Genomic DNA, 24501 nt, shown 5'->3' on the forward strand with positions numbered 1-24501 from the left:
TGTTCCTGTACCTGTTTTTCACATGTCAGCTCTACCTCTCACCTTGGAAAAGGTATCAGCTCAACTCTCATTTCTGGCAGGAATGCATCTTTTCATAACTATTCTCCCTCTCTAAATTCAAAAGAGTGACCTAATTCAGATTTTGCCGTGGCCAAAGTGACAGTGGTCTAACGCAGATGTACAGAATTGTTTGCACAATTAAACCGGCAAAGGCAAAGAGGAAAAAAAAAACAAAAAAACAGATGCTATATGCATGTGTAACTCCAGGCTTGCAGACCACATCATCTCAAGAAAGTGTCAGTTTTTCCGTATTGTGGCTCCCAAAGAAATGGAGAGCTTTCAACAATAAAAACATCAGCCTTGAATTTTCATCCAGAGGAATAATGTTCACTGAGCTGACAGCTGGCTCGATTGCTCCACACATCTTAGCCCAAATACATCACAATGGGGATAAACATGTGACTCACACTTCTAAAGTTTTATGGTACAATAAGGACGGTTGTAATTCTTAAGCTTGAACAGTTGAGTCAGTTTGAAACCAGAAATAAAAAGTAAACAAACAAACCGGAACACATTTTGAACATTTAGTTGAATTTGAATGTGTTTTTTGTTACAATTTTCCAAAATACAGTAGATTAGCCACTTTTGACGGGTAGATTTGCCATCGATGAAATTAATTAATTCACTCGGGGATGGAGGCCAATACAATATATACAACACTTGTTTCTACTTTTGACTTTTCATGTTACACTGCTGCCCCTGTTTACTATTATAGTAATGGAAGAAAAACAGAATGTATCAACACACTGTAAAATTTAAAGAACAAACTAGCATCTCATAACAACTTATCCAATATGACGGGAGACTTGCGCTGTTGACTCCATTATGGCTTCTTTATGACAGAGTCAGCAAAGCTCACAAACCCTGTTGGACTCCTGACAAACAGGTTAACAAGGCTACTCCAACATTACGATGGAGCATAACAATTTATCAGATAAATGCAATTTCATAAAATGGAGTAAAAATGGCGTTAACTTGCTTCTTCACAGTATGTTTACAAACCTCTGTGCAACACTGCTGCCTTCTGTGCTGGTGAAATCCCTAATGAACAATATTTGTAGCTCATAACACAAACAGCATAATAATCAAATGAAAAGAGTCTTAACTTATTTGCTGTGTGTGTGTTCCAGTGCATGTTTTGCATTGCCTTTTTTTTCTGCTGCATAATACTGAAACAGTGTCAGATGGGAACGGCCTACCTCCTCCCAGATGGTGTTATCATTAAATCTGACTACACACAAATACACAGTGAATACTAAGTGCCAAGTGGTGAAAAATATTGCCAATCATAATGAGGAATGGTATCCAAGGCGTGCCAGGAAACAATGATTCCAGTAATAATGCTGTTTGTAATAGGACCTAGGCATAAAGAGTGTATTTGTTCAGGAAAATTTGCCAAAGTCTGTGTCCCTTTTAGCTCTGATTTGATGGATAGAAGGCAATGTGTTTAATTACATATGGAAATACTAAAGACGTGAGTGACTTTTGTGAAAGAGTTCATATTTACATGCATGTCATCTTGAGGTAAAACTAAATATATTTGAAATATGTTTTTATGTCATGCAGTGATATGATTTTGTGCTATAATGCCAACTCCAACATCATAAAATGTATTGACATTGACATTGGTTGAATGTCAGTTGTTTCTTGAGGTAATTTTCATATTAACATGCATTCTCTTTTTTTGTAATTATCCAAAATCTTATGGCTTCAGAATTTAATGTTGAAGAAAGTTTTGCTTGCGCTATTCTTGAGTTTATTGCTCTAGCAGTGACTCAGTCTGGGTCGAAATTTAGATGATCATTACAGTTTTCTGTCACACGGCAGAATCGCTCTTGTCGAGTCACCGCTTTCACTATTCCATTCTGATTAAAACGTCACAATGTGCTAATCGTCAAAACATCGAGATTAGCGAGATGAGGATTTTTCCGAGGGGGCCATTGTGACGGTAAATTCTAAGAAAGTTAAAGCTAAACTTAAACCTACTTGTGGGCGGAAATATCCAAGAGATCGGACCTGGGCATTGCACGGCCCGCGGGCCGCATCCGGCCCGTTTTGCTTTTTTGTCCGGCCTGCCAATCTATTTTCCTTGAATATTTTGATAAGTGTTTTAAATCAATATTGAGTTTAAAAACTCCTTATTACATCCAAAATAATGTTGGTACATTTTTATGACTATTAATGATTTTAAAGTGGAAATAAAATGCCCAAAATTTAAATATTTAAATAGCAATTTTCATTTTGTTCAATTCGCATGCTACCTAGTTGGCCCATGCATAAAAATTAAATAAGAAATGTGGGCCGCCAGCCAAAATAATTGCCGCCCCTGCAATAGATGGTATGGTAATAGTACTAGATGGTAATAGATGGTAATAGTACTTCTATGGTGCCTTTTTATTATGTTTAGAAAACTTCCCTTTGTTAAGTGGCTGGTGTTTATTTTTCAGTTGTATTGGGTTTACTGTTGACTTACATCATAAAGTAATACATACTTTTAGAAAAGTCTACATGTGCGATCCCCTTTCCATTGAAATCAAGGAGACACCCAAAAGGATTTGGGGGAGGGGCTGGAACGGAGCATAGAAAAATTGACAGATACACAGACAAACACCTTCTCCTTCTCTTTACAAATTGGTAGCTAGACGATATCTTTGCTGAGCTTAAGCCTCCGGGTCCACTGGGAATCCTTCTGTGGAGTCTTGCTTTTCTTCGCTCTCTTCTTTCATGGGAAAAGACAAGCCGCAATGCCTCCCTGACAGCACTGTGAACTTGGCATGTTTCTAGCCTTCAGAGCTGAGTGCTAGAAGTTCAAAACCATAAATAGTAGCCACAAAAAGTGCATCTTACCAGCATCGGCTAATTGATGTTTTTTTTTTTCGTATGAAATAGGATCATGTGTTTACAAAAAGGCTAAAGACCAAAAGTTAGTCTTTGAAGTAGCAGCTGATTAAAGAATCGTACATGCAGTGAGATGCCCAGCAGTTATATGGCACAGCTACTTCACACTTGTGCTCCCTTCCTCTCTGTGTTGTCTGTTTGTCTGTCAGTGATGCCACCCTCCATCCCCTCAGCCTTCTTGTTTGCTCTCCCGGAGGCATCCCTCCATTTTGCATCTCTTTGCTTCCATCTGTCTCTCTGCATCCTGTCTCGTTCTGCTCCTGCCCCCTCCTGCTCCCTTTATTTTATTTAGCCGGTGTTGTTGTGTGTCATCCTTTTATTATTAATTTTTCAACTGTCTTCTTTGCTCCTGTTGCAGTGGTCCTACGGATTCTACCTCACTCACAACCAAGGCCAGAACGGCTTTGAGTTCTTCTTCAAGACCAAAGAGCTGAAAAAGAAGTGGCTGGAGCAGTTTGGCATGGCCATGTGAGTGTGTGCGTGCGTACGTCACGCGTGCATGTGTGCTTGTGTATGCGTAAGTGCATGACAGTGTGATAACTATGTGTGTCTCTTTGTCACAGCTGCATTCTGACAGTGTCAAAACAAACCCTGTTGCCCATCCTGTTCTGGTAGTTGAGTTTCTCAAATGATTTATGAGAGATAATGAGACAAAACGATTAGCTGGTGATAAGAAACACACTTTAACAAGACAAACTGAATGAAGATGAAGAACTGAATCTTTCAGGGCTCATCCCTAGATAGAAAACAAAGTGAATTAATGTTGAGTTGTATTTGGTTTGTGTGCTTTAAATTGACTGAACATGTAGTAAATCTGAATTTATTGGTTTACATCCGAAAGAGTGGGCTATGGTGCCACGCAGTGTATTATTTAGTAAAAAATTACGGGATATTTCTTCATTTTCATTCTTACATATGCTGTCTTAAAATCAGCAGCCAATAGGTCATATTTCCTTTTCTTTCAAATTACTCCTCATTACTAAATAAAGATAGTCAAATTGTCTGTGTTACGACTAGAATTCATTTAAGAATGGAGACCATATCTAAAAACTTTGATGAAAAACTTTGAACAATTCAGTGACTGTGAAACCACGTTTAAAAAATCAGTTGCTCCTTACAAAATAAACCAATTATTTTTGTTACCACAAAAAAAAAAAAAACAAAAAAAAAACAAAGACAAATAGATATTTTTCACCTGGGAAACATCAGTTTGTTGAGTGGCATCAAGGGTCAGGAATCAGGCGACAATCAATTCCCTCATTTTAAAGCATGAAATAAAGCTGTTTCGGTGTAATTAGAATCACATAGTTCATAAAAATCAACAAGTGCGTGTCAGATCCTGCAGTCATGGAAAAGAAAAAGGCATGATTATTGGCTGGACAAGTGGCACACTTGTAGAAAATGAAAAACATTTTCAGTCAAATACCAAAGCTGCTAATATTAAAGGGCCACAACATTCAGCTTGTAGAGTGGTTTGCTGTTCACAGATTTATAAACTTCCATCCCAGCATAATGGTGAGATGCGGTGCACGCTAGTTGCTGGGCACTGTGACTCTGAAACGTTGTTATGCCTTTCGAATGTGAATATTTTTACTTGGCTTACTAAGCGTTATGTTACAGGATTTTGAATGAAAAGCTTCCCTGGTGATAATTCACTAATTGTTAAATAGATTATTTATCCAATACATCAATGGATACATTGATTTTTCGTGTTATGTTTCATGTTAAAAAGCTAAAAATGAATTTGACATGTCACTCACTATCTCAACCATCTGTTATTGTTGTCTGATGTGGAGTGTTGTCTCAGCAGGGTCCATCAGAACAGCAATGCAGGAGGGCTCGCCAATTTTGTGATATTACACTGAATATAGGGAAATAAAAGCAACAATACAAAATAGCGTCTGATAAATATTAGGATATAAATGATGCTTTGTGTGATTTGAGGCTGTAAAACAGAGGCTCTGCTTGTTTAATGGGGGAATTCATGAGAAAATCAGATTATAACATATTCTCCAGGGGTGGCACAGAGTGAGGCAGTGGCGTCTCCGCCTCACAGCAAGAGGGTCCCTGGTTTGATCTCAACAGGAGGCCTTTTTCCTGACGAGTTTGCCTGTTCTCCTCATGTCTGTGTGCGTGTCCTTCTAGTTCCCTTTCACAATCCAAAAAACACGCAGCAGGTTAATTCGAGACCTCAAAGAGCTCGGACATGCGCATAAGAGATTTAATGGTTGTGTGTCTCTATATTTGTCCCTTTGATCGACTGGCAACCAGGCCAGGTTGAGCCCTGCATCTTGGCTCATGACAGCCAGGATCGGCTCCAGACCCCTGCAACCCTGACAGCAGGATAAGCGGTATAGATAATGAATAAATGAATGGACACGCTCTCCTTGATCCTGATTGTGAAAACATTTCTCTGCGCATGTTATCGGTCTTTCTGTGACACGCTGTTTGCCGATTCAGTTTCGGCATCCACAAAGGGCAGGGAGACACAAAAGTCTGCATACAGAAAAGGACAAATCTAATCCAAATAATGAAAGAGAACCTGTTGGTTGAACAGCAGATGGTGAAATCTTCATCACTGAAGAGTGCAGGGGAAGACTTTATATTATTAACATGCCTTTTCAGACTGTTGTGCCCCTTGGTCTACAGCATAGCAGGGAGCTTAAAAAGTTTGCAGCAGACTCAGTCTCACTCTCAAAAAACATAACAAAAATAGCAAGTATTTTTTTTCTTCTCTACCTATTCTGAAATTGAAGTCTGTGTCGTACCACTTCAATTGAAAAAAAGCAGATACTTTTTGTTGCTGCTCCCAGAACAGAGTAGAATATAATAGAATAGAATATTCTTTTAATCATCTGACAGTGGGGAAATTTCAGCAACACACAGCAGAAGTGGACAGTGCCAGAAAAGTTATCAAAAAATAGAAGACCTAAGAATAAGCAATAGTCACTGTTAACAATATATATCAATAGATAGGGTTTGTATTAACAAGTTGCACAATGTGACAATATATAAACAGTGTAAATGTGCAAAAATTTCAACTAGCAGCGAACATGAGCAATACTTGTAGTGGTAGCAGTGCAGTAGTAAGTAGCAGTGGATGTGTGGGACAGTGAATGAATGGACACTTGAGTAGATGAATGAATGAATGAATGAATGAATGAATGAATGAATGAACGAAAAGTCTATTGAGAGTAGAGCTGGGTGTTAAATGGTCGAACAGCAGCTGGCAGGAAGGACCTGTGAAATCTTTCCTTCACACACTTGGGGTGAAGGGGACCCTAGGAGCCTGGGGTTGATCCCATCCGGACCCATCACCTTTCTAGTCTTTATCTTCTTAAGCTCTTTTCTCACCTGGTCTTCTACTCCGTGGGGGTAGAAGTAACAAGAAGGAGGGGTGAGGAGTGTGATGGGGGAAAGAAGGTATTTGGAGATGAGGGGGGGGCAGAATGTGTGGCTGTGGATTGTTGGGCACTGGTGCTGGGTGTGCCGGGGGCGGGGGGAGGGGCACAAAGTGTGATCGGGCGACTGCCGAAGAGACGGCTGGGTTGGTTGGGGGAGGATAAAGTGATTGATCAAACCTGTTGAAGAACGGTTCAGCTTGTTCACCTTACTCCAATCTCCCTCGACCTGGGAGTCTGACACTTTTTAGCCTGCAATGGTCTTTAGGTCATTCCAAACTCCGCTGATGTTGCGACAACTGCTCCTCCATCTTCCTCCTGTAGTCCCTCTTCCCCTGTCTAATCCTCCACCTCAAATACCCCTGCACTGCCTTCAGCTCCTTCTTGTTTCCTGACTTAAACACCCTCTTCTTCTCTTTAAGCCTTTTTGTCAGGGTTGACCTAGCCTTTAGCATTGGAGAAGTACCGTACAGTCCTGGTGGGTACAGTGTTCTCCACACACAAGTTAATGTAATCTGTAATGCTGTCTAAGTCCTCCCTGTGAGGATCACAGAGTTCACTCCACACAGTTGTTGTAAAACAGTCCCTCAGAGCACCTTCGGACTCCTCGGACCATCTTCTCACTGTGCACTACACAGCTGGCTGTTTGAGCATGAGGGGTTCGTACACAGACCAGAGATGAACCAGGTTGTGGTCTGATCTCCCCAGGGGAGGGAGGGGTGTTGACTTGTATGCCTCCTTAGTGTTGGCATAGAAAAGGTCCAGTGTTTTGTTTTCCCTGGTGCAATATGTGACATACTGGGTGAATGTTGGTACCATGGAGGAAGGAGAAGCATGGTTTAGGTCCCCAGAGATAAGGTAGAGGGCATGAGGGTGCTATGTCTGCAGCCTGCTCAGGGTCAAAAGCAGGACATCCCAGGCCTCCTCACTATTAGCAGAGGGGGGAATATATGCTGCAATAACAATTACATGAGAGAATTCCCTAGGAAGATGGTATTACCTCATGCTAATAGCTAAGAGCTCAATGTCCTTGCAACAGAGTTGTTCCTTGACCGTGGTGTTCCTTGGGTGACGCCGTTTTTCATTAAGATACACAGCAAGCCTTCCACCTTTCCTCTTACCCCTGTTTCTTGTCCAGAATCATGGAATTCAGCCATGTCTCCTTGAACACCGTGATGCCACACCGCCGGTATTTCCTCTGATGTTGAGTCAGTGCCGATAGCTCGTCCATCCTGTTTGGAAGAGATCTCACATTTCCCATAACAACGGACTGGGGGACATGTTTGCGCTGTTCACTCTCGACTGTTCCTTTTCAGCTCCTGGGGGACTTGGGGTCTCTCATGGGTGGCACTGTAGCGCTCCGCAGCGCTAGCAGCTTATGCCGGCTGGAGGGGAAGCAGCATTTGTCTTTAAAATTTTCTCCAGTCTCATTTTGTTTGGACATTTTCTTGAGAAAAAAAAAAAATTAAACAAAACTTTTCACAGTGGGGTTGGCAAAAAATAGCATTGCATTTGTCAGCCAACAAGGATTCGGCAAAATATTGAAATTTCACGCTTAAGCCATACAGCATTGATATGCTTGATAACTTCTCAGAGTAAAAGTGGAGCTTAGCAAGGTGGAGCTTAGCCCTCGGGGCTGCACAGCCTTGCGCGTCTGGTAGAAGTGAAGGTGGCAACATCACAGAGTCCAGCATTAGATGTCAGGTTTGTCTTGATTCTCCAATTGTGTTCCCAGGAGAGATTCAGAGAGGAGGTCCAAACTTGTGAATTTGGTCACTAGGCTGTGTTTAGCTGCACTCGAGATTCATGTGTGATGATGTTGCCTTGAGGGAGCCGGGCTGCACGGCTCTAATAACATCCCGCTGTAGATGGACTGTATGTGCAGCTCTGTGTGTCGAGAAGAAGAAAAGGACGGGCAAATTAAATAATTGCAGTGATGATTCCTCTCTCTGAATTTATTCCTTTTGAAAACAAATATCATAAATTTAATGTAATCTTAATGTGTGTGGGCATCAAAAAGTATGCAAGAAGAGTTTGAAATGTAATCTTTTGACAAAATATGCACCGTCAGGTCATGGACTGACAAATCTAGATGTTGGAAAGCATGTGAGCAAGCACATGACATGAAATCTCAAGGGACGAAAACACTTGTTTCAACTCTGTCCCCTCCCTCCCGCTTCAAAAGACAGATGTATAATCTAACCATATCCATAATAGAGTTTTAAGCGACAATTACACATTTTTTTTATTTCTTGTTTGGAACTCAAATCCTTTTCAAAAAGCAACACTGTTACAGAAACAGCAGGGAGTAGCTTTTATTAATTAACCGCAGCTCATCTGTAATTTGCAGTATATAATGCAGTCACTCCAACTAATTGTCTTCATGTCCTATAGATCGAAAATAGCATCTGGAGCAGCTAACACATCTATAGCTGTGAACCCCAACTGTCACATTATGCTACATACCATACAATAACACTGTTCTCTCATGCCAAATCAAAAAGAAATTAGAGGGGCTTATTGTTACATCTCTGCAGAAGTTCCCAATGAAGTTGTACATGAATGTGGACTTTTGAATGGTGACATGGTGTTTGAATCTTCGATGTAATCTTCAGGGTTTTTTATCTTGACAAGGGAGAAAACTCCCCGACAAATAACATCAGAGTTAAACCAGTTTCCAAAAGTAAAATGTGCAATAGCATGCTAATCAGTTGATCTTGAGATGTGCCTTAGACTTTCATGACGGACTTGAAGACTTGATCCACAATGTAAAAACACTTCAGATATCATATTAGCATCCTTTTTTTACTGCAGTCTAAGGCTGAACTCTTAGTTTGTATGACAATGTGTTTGTGTTTGAGGGTAATGCATATTTTGCACTCTGTATCAGGTCCTGCTATACAACTTGTTTATTGCATGAAGATTTTTATCTTCTGCAAGTAAAGTGGAGAATGAAATTTTAGTCATTAGTTCACATACAGTATAGTGCCTAGTTGATAGTATATCAATTGTTTTCATTCAGGCATATTGGAAATTTAATTGCAATTTAACTTTACACAAACAAGAGTTTGAAGTCATGTATTTTGTTCTCTTCAGATCTAACATTCGTCCAGAGAATGCAACTAACAACTTCCACGAGTTTCACATGCACACTTTTGAAAGAATCACCTCCTGCATTTCTTGCCACATGCTACTGAGGTAAGAAACGAACACAGACGGACAGAGACACACACACACACACACTGGATGCCGCACAAACACACTCATACTGCATGCAGCACAAAAACTGCTCAAGGCTATAGTCAGTCATAAAGCCTGGGGATGAGACACGGACCCTTTTCCTTCACTCAGCATCATGAAAGCTGGCCTCTTATTTCTTTACACAATCTATTTGTCACTTTCCATTCAGTCCCTTCTCTACCTGCACATGTACCTTACTTACACAAAGTTTCTTTTGAATTCACTGAATAGTATGGGCACCCAGAGGACTATGACTCATGCTTCCTCTCACAGCGGGAACGAATGAGTAGTTTCACCTAGCGAGGACGGTGGAGAAAAATGTCTGTCACACCTCAGTACTCCTTCAAGGCGATGGATGGGGAAAAGGGACAAGATAGCAGCACTGTGAATATATGCAGAAAGCCACAGGCTCCACTAACATTCTCTAAATATAGAATATGTGAAAAACAAGAATCAAGGAGTCTGCAGAAACATTAGAAATGCAGCTTTTCATCAGCATTTTTGCCGTCAGATTATTTTTAAGGCAGAAATTGTTTTGTTGCTTTTGATCATTATTGATTTCCAGGGACTGGGTGCAGTTTTGTGTGTGGCTTTTTAAACAACACGGCAATAAAATGTAAAAATGTAAAAAAAAAAAACTTACATAATCTAAGTACAAGCTTTTGGATCATCATATAATTACACCGCTCAAAAAAAAATAAAGGGAACACCAAACTAACACCCTAGACCTGAATGAAATACTTATTACATAGTTGAGGGTGCTGACAACAAAATCACAAAAAATACCAATGGAAATCAAATTTATTAACCCACGGAGGCCTGGATTTGGAGTCACAATCAAAATTAAAGTGGAAAAACACACTACAGGCTGATCCAACTTTGATGTTATGTCCGTAAAACAAATCAAAATGAGGCTCAGGAGTGTGTGTGGCCTCCACATGCCTGTGTGACGTCCCTACAACACCTGGGCATGAGGTGGCGGAGATAGCGGTCCTGCTGCTGGGTTGTTGCCCTCCTACGGCCTCCTCCACGTCTCCTGATGTACTGACCCGTCTCCTGGTAGCGCCTCCACGCTCCGGACACTACTCCGACAGACACAAACCTCACATCCTGGATGTGCTGCACTACCGGAACCACTAGAGTGAATGCAAGGGCCAGCATTCAAAAGTGACCAAAGCGTAGAAACTGAGAAATGGTCTGTGTTCCCCGCCTGCAGAACCACTCCTTTATTAGGGGTGTTTTGCTAATTACGTAAAATTTCCACACATTTGTTATTCCATTTGCACAAAAGCATGTGAAATTGATTGTCAATCAGTGAACAGTTTGATTTCACAGATGTATGACTAACTTGGAGTTGGATTGAGATTGTTGTTCAAGTGATTTTTTTACTTAAAAGAATAATTGATTGATTTATGAAGCTCAGTGCCACCTCCCTAAATATTATCATATATTTATGAGCAACGGCAAATACTTGAATATTCCAAACAATGTGTGTCACATTACATAGACTTATAATCTTTTTCAAGCAATTGACTCTATAGAACGGATGTCCACCACCTCTCAACACCACAACTGTCAGAAATGTGGCAACTTTGCTGGTTTCATTCATCTAATTTCTCCTCGACATCAAGCCTCATTAAATGCCTCAGCGTAGCAAGTCTCCGAACTTCATTCGGCTTTTTGCTAACACCTTCGCTGATCTGCCGCTGGTACCGTCTGTGCTTTAAAACAATCCATGTGATGAATTTTCCTTTTCATCTGCCTACAGGGGCATCTTTAACCAGGGATACTTGTGCTCCAAGTGTGGCTTAGGTGCTCATAAAGAATGCCTTGGACGCCTGGGCTGCTGTGGGAAAACAGGTACTCCACCAGCGCACAAACATACACACACTCGTTCACACACGCACTGAAATAAAACCCAATTTGGTCTACAAAGTTATCACAGTGGTTTATTTTATTGCACAAACTCATATAAGTCACATCTAGTCTGAACAATTTGTCACTGACCGAAATGTGTCTGAGAGAGACATTAAATCTAATTGTATAAGCACAACTGCACTTTTATAGCACTGTGCACCTCATGACAGATGACATAATGGCACATAAAACTAGGCATATAAGTGTCCCATGTCACTAATTACAGGTTTGTGTGAGATTTGCTGCTCTGTGATTTAAGGAAAAAAAAATCTCCACAGTGACATTGTTAAAAAGATTTCGCCAGCGCAGTTGTGGGAATTAAACGCGACAGCTTAACTCAAATGTGTCACTTTTTTTTTTGCAGCAATCAAGGTCATCCAAATATTCGATCGGTAGATTTAATATTCATTCAGAAGCTCCTCTGCTTCCCTGGGAGGTTTTTGACTCTTCAGAGCACCTTAAAGGCAATGTCACTGTGCATACTTGCAGCACTCCCTGAAGCTTAATAGCACTTTTATAGAGGAGTCTTAAAAATCTCCTGACTTTTTTATTGTGCCCCGATTGTGTATCTGTCACTCACCTCCCTGTGCAATGACACTTCTGAAAGGAATGGGGGAAAACTTGGAATGAAAATAAGGCCCTCGGAATCCAGCCTAACATGTCCTCTGCTTGTGCGTGTGTGTGTGTGTGTGTGTGTGTGTGTGCGTACGCGTATGCGTGTGTCTGTGAAGGACCGAAGAGGTGCTTGCTCTTGTATTTTCACTGAACCAAAGCTCTGCATAATATTTTTATGATCAAGCAAACTCACTCTTAGGAGCACACACAGTACCTGCGTGTCACAGTTGTGTATGTGTTAGTGTGTTAGTTTGTATTCCCCGTGGCAAGCTGCCAGCTCCTGTTGGACTTGCATCTGTCATGGTGTTATCAGGCCGCAGAGGCAATAACGCCAGTGCCAGGCCCACCTGGGCACTGTGTGTACCTGAGTAGATTTGGGCAACACCAGCGATGGGAGGGACGGAAAATGTGAAGGCTGGGATGTCTCTTTGAATTTCTCCTGTCATTACTCCTTGCTGTTTTCGCCCAGTGCCCTGTCACGAATAGCAGAGGGCTTATATTGTTGTAACACTGAAGTTAAGATATTTTAGTTTGAAACTTCACGTTGAGGAAAAGTTTCTAGAATGAACTAATTTGGAATAACAAGGGGTTTACATGAGTTAAGTCTTAAAGACTGGACTTATTTATGGGCCTCTAACACTGGCTTCATCTTCATCACTGTTTTAAAATTTCTGGACACAAACATTAACATACACTCCCAAAATCTGATGATCTTACCTGATGATTGTGACTCAGATATTTCAAGTAAAATCAGGTGTGCGTCATGATCTGACCTTTAAAAGTATTCTTTCAATAATTATTTTTGTCATTTCCAACTAGTGTCATGAGGCAATGGAGCAACTGGCCTTGCTTCATTTCTTGCAGAGCTTTCCACTAATCTAAAAGGATTATCTGGTTCTTCAGAACTGACAAAGATAGGATGAATAAGATCTCCAGTAAAATTTTGTAAGAATCTTCTGAAATTCGTCCAAGACTTCTGGGTTATGTTGTTGCAACACGTTGTAGATTACTCATGAATTTTCTGAACAATAACCCTTTACAGATGTAATATTTTGGAGATTTTGCGGTGATCTTATATGAACAGAAACACGGCATGGTGGTGATGTGGGTTTAACCTGAACCTGATTTCTATGGCTTACCAAATCGCCAAACAGACTGACACCTGTGTTAACATAACAAAAAACCTCTGCAAAAAAACCTCTGCAGTGAAGAAGGACACAATCACACTTCTTGTTACCCATGTTTGTGTGTGTGTATGTGTGTGTCTGTGCTTGTGTGGGTCACAGATAAGCCTAAGCTTATCTGCAGCGCTCTCTGCTATCCGCGCCTTCACCCTCTGTTTGTATAACAGGTCAAAGTTTACCTGACAAACAACTGGCCAGCTGAGTAGAGGTGTGTGGCCATGAATAATGTGTGTATGTCTGCGTATGCGTGTGCGTGTGTGTGTGTGTGTGTGTGTGTCTGTTTGTGTGTTTGTTTAGGTTTGTGCATGAGTGAGTGAGTCTGTTTAAGCTTGTCCACATGTGTGTGTTTCTTTGTGCATCTTTTTGTAGGCATTTGTGAGTCTGTCTTTGCTTAAGTTTGTGCTCAATCGGATGTCTTTGTGTGTATTTGTATTCATGCATGTGTGTAACTGTGCATGATTGTGTGTGTGTGTGTGTGTGTGTGTGAGAGTGTGTGTGTGTGTGTAATTGTGTGTGTATGCATTTGTAGTGGAGCACTGTATGTACAGTGCATATATTTGCAGTTTGCTTCCAGCCAAGTGTGGAGGTATGCGCGCGATTATGCAAGTGTTCTGTTTGTACAGGTACAAGAGCATGTTTGTGTGCGTATGGGTGTCAAGGGGGTGTAACCTGTTCCTTAGGGAACCAATGAAAGAAACTGGTGAAGCAAAAACCACAGGTCTGCCCCACTCCCTCCCTACCCCCTCCTCGTTACCTCCTCTATCTGGGCTGTCAGGTAGTGGCAGCGCAGCAAAACAAAGTGAACCACGGTCAGACACCAGCGTCCGCCTTCTCCACTAATGAGGGAGTGTTGCCTTGTACCGACGAGAGCGTGCAAGTGTTTGCATGCACCCGCTAACCTGTCATTCACTATGCCTGTTCTCAAACCTCTTTCAGATCCCGGCCCCGTCAGAACTCAGGTGAGCTGCCGCTGTGTGTGTGCATGTCTCTGTTGATGTGTTTCCTTCCTATCTGTGTGTGCACTATGCGCCTCTACTCCAAAAGCTTTGCTACACTTTGAAGACTTCTCTCTCCTGCAGCTGTTTGCCAAGGAGACTCCAATTGACTTTGCCTACCAACCTGATTGAGAACGTTGGTGCAGATTTAGCCCGGGTTTGAGCTGTTGTCTGAAATTGTTGTATGGCTTCCTTTTCCTCAGCGTATTGCTTTCAAATACCCGAAAACAGCTAAACTGAAACAAGTCCCTTCGTATCTGGAAATTAACTGAGCCGTTAATGGTCTTTCACTCGTTCGGTTATAACGAAAGAGGATCTGATGTTACAAAGCTATTTTTCTTTACACTGCAGTGAAATTAACTGAAAGTTGGAAGCTCCGTGTGGATGCACTCATATTCAATACAATCTGAAAAAAACATTTCAAAGTTTTATCCAACAAGATAAAGATGCATTAATATCCATTGATAGTGGTATACATATTATTTATTAGTATTATAAATTGTTATGTTTTATTTTGAGATTTGGGCTGTTAAATGATTAAAAATCTTAATCAGATTAATCACAGTGCCACTACGGAGTAATTTACATTAATCACTAATTAATCACTAAACGTATATATATATTTTTTTTTTTATGTCATATATAATCTTTATCGCATGAAAATCTACATTTGAGGACAAATAGTCACAGTTAAGTAGAATGAAAAACATTTAGGAGGCATTACTGCAGCTGTATAAAGTGACCTCAATCATTGTAATGAAAAAGCTGTTGACGTCTACAACTAACACACACACTGCAGGTCAAGTCTCTGTTTTACTGCAACGCATTTCTGATGCAAGAGGACCTGCAGGAAATTACAATGCATGTGATATAAGTTTTCCCAAAGTGTGGAATAAGACTCACTGCCAATATCAATTCTGCATTCAGCAGGAAGTGGATTGAAGGGTTTAAAAGTTGAGCCAGGCAGCACAGAAAATGACGTATATCGATATCCTCAGATCTGTTTCTGAGATACAGCTGGCAAAATCACATGTCATAACACAAATAAACCATATTTATATCGAGTTTTTTTTTTTTTTTTTCTCGTCCCTTTCCTTGCTTATTTTTAGTTTATTTGAAGACTTTAAAGTATATAGTGGATATTTTTTGGATAATTCTTAAAGATTTCTGGGTGAACAAGTTTGGAGTTGATCAATGTACTTTGAAATGTGTTTTGAGGAAAATGTCTACATTTCATGCCATGTTTTTTCTTGCTTTTTTTGGAGTTTCTTGTTGATTCAGCATTGTCTGTATATTAGTAGGAATGCATTGCTCAGCACAAATCTCAACTTAGCAAAATGTAGATAAAAAGTATGGAGCTTTGTGCGTATCAGTGGTTAATATATATCTCATGTCTCTTGAGTGCTTCTTTTGACTGAACATGTTTTTGTTTATGAACGTGCAGTCCGTATTTTTAACTCTCTGTCTTTCTCTGTCTGTTCTTCTCTGAAAAATTTCCAGCTCAAAGATCGAGATCCAGGTGAGAAACCCAACACTTTAATTAACACAGTGACTCATCTCTCTCCCATTTCAACCTGCTCTTCCTCGTCCGTTGGTGTTCTTGGCAACGGTTTACATGAATCACTTGAATTATATAGGAATGTAAAGAAGAACTTACGGATGATAAACTATGACATTGTTGTGTTGATCAGCATTGGTGGGCAGCCATTAAGCAGATGAGCTGTGCTCTGACAAGTGCTGTGCAATAAAAGTGACACAACGATTCATCACAATAGTTACTTTACAAATAAATTCATCCTCACGCCCCTATAATTGTTATTTCCAGTCTTGTGCTGCTTAAAACAAAGACAATTTTTCAGGATCTACTTAAGAGTCTATTTGAAAACAAACAAATTGTAAACTATTCAGGACACACTTCCTCCCCTCAGTTCCAGTTACAGATGGACATTTTTATAGTCATTGGCTGTGTGCCATATTGCTAAGCTTTAGTTCATCTGGAAGCCCATGAAAATATTACATTTGGATGTTTTAAACCTTATACTTGATATTTGAATATTTTCTCATGTACTGTTTCTTCTTGTATTTTACTTCTTGTATATTGAGCAGCATGAAGCTGACCAGTATCAATAATGTAATATAATGATGACAACAACAACAACAACAACAACAACAACTATTATTATTATTATTATTATTATTATTATTATTATTATTATGTAGCAATATTTCCATAGATCCCCTTGATTCCAAATAGTCAGCGACAAAAGTTGAGACATTCAAAAAGCATTAAAAATTGTATAATCCTCCGTGTATTTTGATTTAAAATTCCCATTTTTGTTCAGAACCAGGGAGGTGCTTATTTCCAACACCTGATGATTTTTTTTACAATTTCATCCTATTTTATCACCCTCCAAAAAACATATCAGTTTTGAAAAGAAGAAAAAAGAAACACATTTATGAATGTGTATATATAAATATTTTATCTAGCAAATGTGTCCAGGTGTCAGTATGATAATCTTATGACTTAAACATTTGCAGTTATGCATCTTTTCTGCCTTTGGTGAAAGTTTCTGTTCTGATGTGAGCCTCCTCGTACATCCTGCCTCCCATCTCTTTTATTTCATTCATTTATTTTTTACATTTTTTAGCACACTCTGAGGTTTGCTCGAATTATTATTGCCGTCACCGGTTCTGTTCCTGGTGCCAGAGATAACCTTGCTTTGTCAAACAGGAAGGTGCAGATTGTTAACTGGTGTTTACTTACAGAACAGAATCGAAATGAAGAGTTTATAAAATAGCTTGCCTGGTACAGTAAAAACAGCCTCTCTGACTTGCACAGAATATCCTTAACACAAGCATCTTTTCACCTCTCATGTCAATGCTGTGTGTTTGTGTATATACACCTCTCCTCAAATCTCTCATCAACTTGGCTTCAACACGGTTTTTCCAGCCCTCCATCTATTTTACAGCAGAAAATCATTTCTGACTGAAGATGCATTAAAATCAATAGGCATTTGATTGCGCCGGCCCCTGGCGATTCATAATATTCCAATGCTTTCTTTGTCTGCTTTCAAAGGTGTGCTAACACATGGCTCATCCTTTTGAGGATAGGAATGTAATGAATCCTCACCCCCCCGCTCCCCCCAGATCCCCCAATGCAATTCTTCATGGCTCTGTGTCTTGAGATGTGCTATGCAGACAGGCTAAATGTAGGCTGGTGCAATGCTACAGAAGAGACAAAGTGTATATTTGTATATTGGCTGTGTTTACATTTCTATTTTTTGCATTCATCTGCTCCTCTCCCTTAATTCTTCCACCTTATTTTATTTCTGTACGCAGTGCAAATGAAGGCAAACACATCTTTTATTTTCTTGTTTATATTGAAAACTGGCTTGAAATGTATTTGGCACAGGAGGGCAATTCAGATAAGAGATATCGTCATGCAGTCTCACTGATTTCTAGGTTCATGATAGTCAAAGTTGGCCCTAGTTAAACATTAAGTAGGTGTGATAACATAGTGTTACTATACTGTCAGAACGTGTGGTACAGCTGCACTGTTTTTGAGTCCCCACGTGGGAGAATATAAACTATTATCCCCTTAGGGCTCATTATGGGATATCATTATCTATTCTTTTTCCAAGGACCCAAAAAGTAGCCGTGAAGTAGAAGCTACATAAATGTGCCTTGTCTTGAAAATGTTTAGGAGATTGCTAAGAACAAAGAGGTGTCCTTTGTGAGTAAAACTAAAATGTGACAAACTACCTTAGCAGTTTCTGAAGAGGAGGTTGGATTGCCATCAGTGGGTGAATGACAATTAATGGATGAAAAAAAAAACAAAAGTGTAATATCAATTTCAATGTAACATGGAATAACTAAGAAGTTATATGATAAATATGACCCATTAATGTAAATGGCTTTGTCAAAATTTTCATATTAAGCCTGAGTTTACTGTGAAACGGAAAGGTATTATTTCTCTTTTCTTTTCTCTCTGTTTCTCTCTCTTTCTCACACACACACACACACAAACACACACACACACACACAAACACACACACACACACACACACACACACACACACACACACACAAAACATAAACAGCAAGACTGAAGTTCAAAAGCAGCGCACTAAAATTACACAAGGGGATAAAAAGAAATGTTCAGGGTAATTGAATGCAAAACCAGGTCAAAACCAAGCATGTACCTGTAGACATGTTCTTCTGAAACCCGGTATGCCTACAGTAACTGTTTCATGCAGGTCTGCCCAAGATGCTGGTTATCAGGAACTACTTTGGTGTGCCAAGTCCCACTTCTGGTCCGGCCCTCACCATCCAGACCGGTGATATCATCGAATTAATCTGCGCCGACATTCACAGCCCTTGGTGGCAGGTCAGAGTTCACAGCCTTATCAAATACATACTCATATTTCATTTTCTCAAGTTAATATGCATGTTTGTGGTGTATTCAAGAAGAGGTTCCCAATGATGTGTTATCAGTCAGGTGATCATTTGATGCCAGGTATTAGATGCAGTAAAAAAAAAGATTTTACCGCAATTATTTTTCTTTCCGTGTTTTTCTAACAGGATGATTGCAGTGTTTCTGGCATGCAGACAATTGTTGCTAACCGGCTGCATATGGAAAATATAACAGAAACACAAACACCCACACACAAATTCACTCCACGTGTAAAGAAAGCTCATGTTTTATGCAAGCAATTACTGCTTTGCGATGAGTTCACTCATCAAAGAACTTTTTTTTCTAGAAATGTGATATTTTGTTGTAAGGTAGTTTCTTCTTTTTGTATGAGCATGGAAAGAATAATATTCATCACAATTTAACATGCAGCACATTGACTTGCATTGCCACATTCCCATAATTAAACGTATAATGACAAAACGAAAAATCCCATATTGCTTGCTATGCAACTGATAACACAGATAAAGAATTCAATTAATCGTGTGTAAAAGCTTAACCAGTAGAAGCTGAAGTTCCCCAAAGATACAGCATCCATCAAATGCGTGGCCAGGAGACCTAAATCATTTCAGTTCTGAGTGTGCATGATAAATACAATCGATCATAGTAATTTGATTTCATTCAATGGTACCCATCTGTTTACTCTGTCAGCATTACCAGCTATAATCATTATTACACTCTTAGTAAGGCTGTGACATAGATCAGGGCTTCCTATGGCAACTGATAAAAGGTCCTGCATTAGAAGCTGTGCATGTGTCCATAAAAGAGGACTCATTTTGATAGTTCTTATTTGTGATACTGGTAGCCGTAATTAACATGGCACATTAAACACTGAATCAAATTAGTCAGAGTGTCTGTTATTTATCTATTTTTCTGGTATGAGATAGTACATCGGACCACTGCTTCATATTGACGTATTACTGAAAATACAAGTCCTCATTTAAAACTGAATGAGACAGTTTCTTCAGATCACGACTGACTAAAATGTTGCTTACTAACTGTTTTCATGATGCAAAGTAGAAATGCCCTCACTTTGGTTCTTTAAATTTGACTGTTTATTAAGAAAAAATGAAATTAATCCAGAGCTTCACGCACTACGACTCAAGAGAACACTTACAAATTAAGGCATTGTCTTCCTCTTGTCAACAAATGACCCACATAGCAACACTAGGAAGTAGAATTTGCGGTAAGTTTCCAGAGACCACAAGAAATACACACCCACCCATTTGCACGTGTTTCGCTTGTGGCTTGGCTGCTCATTTTGTGACACAATTCTGGCTGTCAGTGTGTTGAATGAGTTAAACTCGAATTTAGTTGCAGTTGCTGATTTATTTGCAGATTCAGTCATAAAACAGAAAAAAAATAATTTGGGGTAAATAAGATTGGACAATAAAAATGGGATTGCGTCCTCCATTAAAGAATAAATAAAGAAAAGATGAAATGATTTTCAGGTCTGACATAGGTGATTAACTTTTAAGCTTTTTTTTCTTTCCTAGCTATTGCATCCATGCTTTAATCATTGAACACAATTAAGATATTTTCTTGACTTTGCAGTGTAAACACTGAGTAAACCTTCAATGTCTGAGTCACTTAGGAGGAGATTACTGCCTGTTTATATGGATCTGTCTTGGCAGTGTTGATAAATGAAGACATTGAGCTTAAAGAGTCCTTGCTGTAGAAGGAATAAGGAACTAGTAGCTATTATTTCCATGATAGTAAACTGGGGCAGCTCTCCTCTTTGTTGTAAGCTAATTATTTTCTTTTAAATTATGGTGACAGAGTATACCAGACGTACATAATGCTATTATCACTATGTGGTTTCAGGGCAAAATCCTGTCGACGAAAGAAGTTGGCTTTTTTCCAAGCGACGCTGTGAAGCCGTGCCCATGCGTAAGCAGCCTCTCGATGCCGTCAATAAATCAGCGCCTGTTGTTTCATATTTGCCTACATGCAGCTCGGCAATGTGAGATGCTTTAAGGGGAGGCAAACAGTCACCTGCCTTAACCAGGAGGAAAAGTCACTCGTGAGAAAGATTGCTCACTCTATCAATAAGCAGAGAAGAGAGGAAAAAAAAAAATACAAAAGCAATCATACAAAGTAATACATTTGAAGCCAAACAAATGCTGGAAGGAAGCGTTCTATCTTTTTTAAACCTCTTCCTCATCATTTTTTTTCAGTTGATAAGATGAAATTCAGACTGTCCAGCTCCCTCCCTCTTATGATAATAAAACATTATCACAGTGGAACACTGTAGTAAAGATAAGAGGAGCATTTTGTTACTTTTATAGGGGATGTAAAAATAGCTGAACATGAAATAAATCAGCATTTTCTTGACTTGAGTGTTGTGTAGTAATGGAGCCAAACTGATGCAGACATGAAGGGATTGGAACGAAGCAAACTTCTCACAATGTTTTCCTTTTTTTCAGGTGCCCAAGCCCATTGATTACTCTACTCAGCCTTGGTATGTCCTCTAATCCACCGACCTAAATGTTTAGATGTAATGGGAGGAGCAGAGTAAATGTCCAAAAATCACAAATATGAGCAGAATCTCCTCATGTACAAGAAGCACATTTGATGGTGATAACTAGGCATTATTATAATCAAGGTTGAACTATGTGTACTAGATGACGTTCACTGGTTCAACAATCACCAAATAATTATCAGGAAATCTTTTTTTTTTTTTTTTAAAGGTTTGTACTTACCATGTTCTTTTTTTGGTTTTATGTGTCACAATAAATAAATAAATGAGTATACAAACTGCTGGCACTTTATCATTAGACTGACAATGGGCAACCATACCTCGAAGTGCTAACAAACTGGTAATTATTGCAGTAGTTTATTCAATGTATACAAAGAGTGCCATCAACTCCACCCAAATTGCATAATTCTTGGATAAGTTGAGTTTGTTCTCATTCTTTGGTGGTATGTTGCCTTGCAGGTTTGCAGGGCCCATGGAAAGACTCCAAGCTGAGGCTGAACTCATCAACAGGGTCAACAGCACCTACCTGGTGCGGCATCGCAGCAGAGATTACACAGAATATGCCATCAGCATTAAGTAAGTTCAGGCTATCCAAAAGTCCTGCCTTGAATTTTTAGGAAATCTAAATGTTGCATTTATATCACAAATCAAATTCTGAAAAAAAAAGGGTTTCTCCTGCAGCCAATTCTTGGCAGTGATTTTGTCATTGGTCTATTATACTGAGTCAACTAAATCTCAACTGATTAGATGAAGCTTTAGTCTATAATAATTATTCAGCTGATGTTTAATCAAAGCTGAGGCCATTTCATTCATTACCAAACAAAACTTGAATGAAAATATAAAAACTGTGATAAAGGAGTGCTTTTTCATTAGATGTACGCCAAGGGAATGATATAGGCATTCAAATTAATTCAAAATCCAAACTTTACGAAATTTAGATCCGTGCACGGTGGGTGCTCTGCAAGGTGCGTACAAGGCCCCCGATTGTCCCCTGAGTGGATATTCATCTCCCTCATGAGTACCATTATACTGAACTGCGTACTTTCAAGATGGCACTTAAGGTTTTATTGCGGAGCAGCTGAGTTAGCAGCTGCTAACCTAAATGTAACTGCCTTTTTGTTCTTTTCTATATGACTTTCTGGTTTTTTTTTCCAATATGCAAATTAAATTTAAACTTCACATGTTCCCTTTTGAATGGAATAAAAAAAATATATGTCACATAGTACAAATCACATAGTACAAATTTCACTTTAATTACAGAGCAGGATCTTAATTAGTGGTTTGACCTTAAAACCCAAGAAGATAATCTGCATTTATCAATTGTAAGCTGCCATTTGAACCTTGATAATAAAATAAAATTTAAAATAAAAGTTTGGATTCTTGGAGTCTAATAGTGAGTTCTCCGTGAGAAGTGAAGTCTTTCCTTCAAACTTCTATTCCATTCTTTTTAGCATATTTTTCTCTCGCCAGAAGGACTGCTTTCTGTCCCTTCATGTCGTTTTATGCTAGAGTCTTAATTGCCTGATGCTCGCTTAACACGCACACAAACACACACACACACACACACACACACACACACACACACACACACACACACACACACACACACACACACACACACACACAAACAAACACATGGATCTCTGCACAGACCGGGGACTGGCTGTATGTCTCTTCAAGGTTATTAAAACATCAGCATGGAGGTGTGAAGAAGGAAAAAAAAAGAGGCTGTAGCTGCTGGAGGAAAATTTACAAAAATGTCACTCACATTTTCTTTTTTCAGTGCTCTTGAGCTGGAAAAAGGATATTCACTTGTGTGTTCAATTAATATACTATCTACAGTCTAATGATTAAAAAAATCTTGCGGCTTTTCCACTTGCTGCACACTTCATTTATTCACTATCTCAGCAAATTCTTATTTGCTCAAATCAATCAGTGCATTTTTGCTGAATGTATTGCAGATTTTTTTATTACAAGACTGAGGACTGAAAGAAATTATGACACCATGAACTAAATAAATGACATTGCCCTGAAACTGTCAAGATATGCCACAACTTTATATTTTCAGCTATCCTTCTACAATATTTCTATCATTATTATTCAGGTTCCAATCATTTCTTTGCCTGTTTCTGTTACGAACTCCTGTTGCTCTTCATCACAGTTTTGTTTCCACCATCAGAAAAAGAACATAATCCAAACAAATAGCACTAACTATACACCAAAATTTGAATCCAAAAATACGTGGATAAATTAAAAAAAAAAAATCACAATTCTGAAAGAAAATGTGTAAGATATATGAGTGATTTGTTTGAAAAGATGTATGTTATAAATTGGCAAACTCAGTCCAAAGCATTTAGATTGTCAGAAAACATACTGTGAAACATTACTACCTGAATCTGTTGTAGGGTATTTTTCTTTCTTTCTTTCTATGTTGTCGTTATTTTTATTGCTGTTGGTCATCGACTTCTTCTTCTTCTTCTTCTTCTTCTTCTTCTTCTTCTTCTTCTTCTTCTTCTTCTTCTTCTTCTTCTTCTTCTTCTTCTTCTTCTTCTTCTTCTTCTTCTTCTTCTTCTTCTTCTTCTTCTTCTTCTTCTTCTTCTTCTTCTTCTTCTTCTTCTTCTTCTTCTTCTTCTTCTTCTTCTTCTTCTTCTTCTTCTTCTCCTCCTCCTCCTCTTCTTCTTCTTCTTCTTCTTCTTCTTGAGATGATGGGATGAGAACGACTTTATTAATCCTGAAGGAAATTCTTGTGCCAGAGTTTCAAGTAAAAACATAACAGTAATAGATAATAGTGGAAAGGAGGAAGAATAAGAAATATAATGAAATATAAATTGTCTTAGCTGTTAGCAGTAACTACAAATTCTTCTTCTTCTTCATCTTCTAATGATAATAATAACAATAATAATAATAATAATAAAAAATTATTATTATTATTATAGTTGTTGTTGTTATTATTATCATTATTCATGTTGTTGTTATTGTTAACAAAGTCTATTATAAATGTGTAATAGAAGGGGGTTGTATTCAATTTGACTCACTTGCTAAATGCCTTCCCTGCAAGTGTTAATGGTTTCATAGATAGTTCTTCAATGTTAGTGCTTATGCATTGGCTGAAAGAAAAGTGTAATGTAACCACACTGTATGGATAGAGCGCCGTGAGAGCCATGTGCTCACATTTCCCCGGCCACCCATCTTTCACGTGTCACATAGCACCGGGACGCAATGCATTACAGTGCTGGACGTG

At 39.1% G+C, this 24501-nt stretch overlaps 1 protein-coding gene across 2 annotated transcripts in view; it reads left to right on the plus strand.

Annotated features, from left to right (window-relative positions):
• Positions 1-24501, plus strand: part of vav3a (vav guanine nucleotide exchange factor 3a) — a 101904-nt gene that overhangs the window by 65793 nt on the left and 11610 nt on the right. For both annotated transcript variants that reach the window (XM_086151468.1, XM_086151467.1), the window contains exons 15-23: positions 3317-3426; positions 9456-9557; positions 11368-11459; positions 14252-14274; positions 15811-15829; positions 18567-18697; positions 20606-20671; positions 21208-21242; positions 21720-21836. In XM_086151468.1, the coding sequence (XP_086007594.1) occupies positions 3317-3426; positions 9456-9557; positions 11368-11459; positions 14252-14274; positions 15811-15829; positions 18567-18697; positions 20606-20671; positions 21208-21242; positions 21720-21836 (695 nt within the window). The remainder of the gene's footprint in view (positions 1-3316; positions 3427-9455; positions 9558-11367; positions 11460-14251; positions 14275-15810; positions 15830-18566; positions 18698-20605; positions 20672-21207; positions 21243-21719; positions 21837-24501) is intronic.

Source organism: Fistularia commersonii, chromosome 8 (assembly GCF_037954325.1).
Source record: "Fistularia commersonii isolate RoL2024-O1a breed Wild chromosome 8, RoL_Fcom_v1.0, whole genome shotgun sequence".
Classification (NCBI taxonomy): Eukaryota; Metazoa; Chordata; class Actinopteri; order Syngnathiformes; family Fistulariidae; genus Fistularia; species Fistularia commersonii.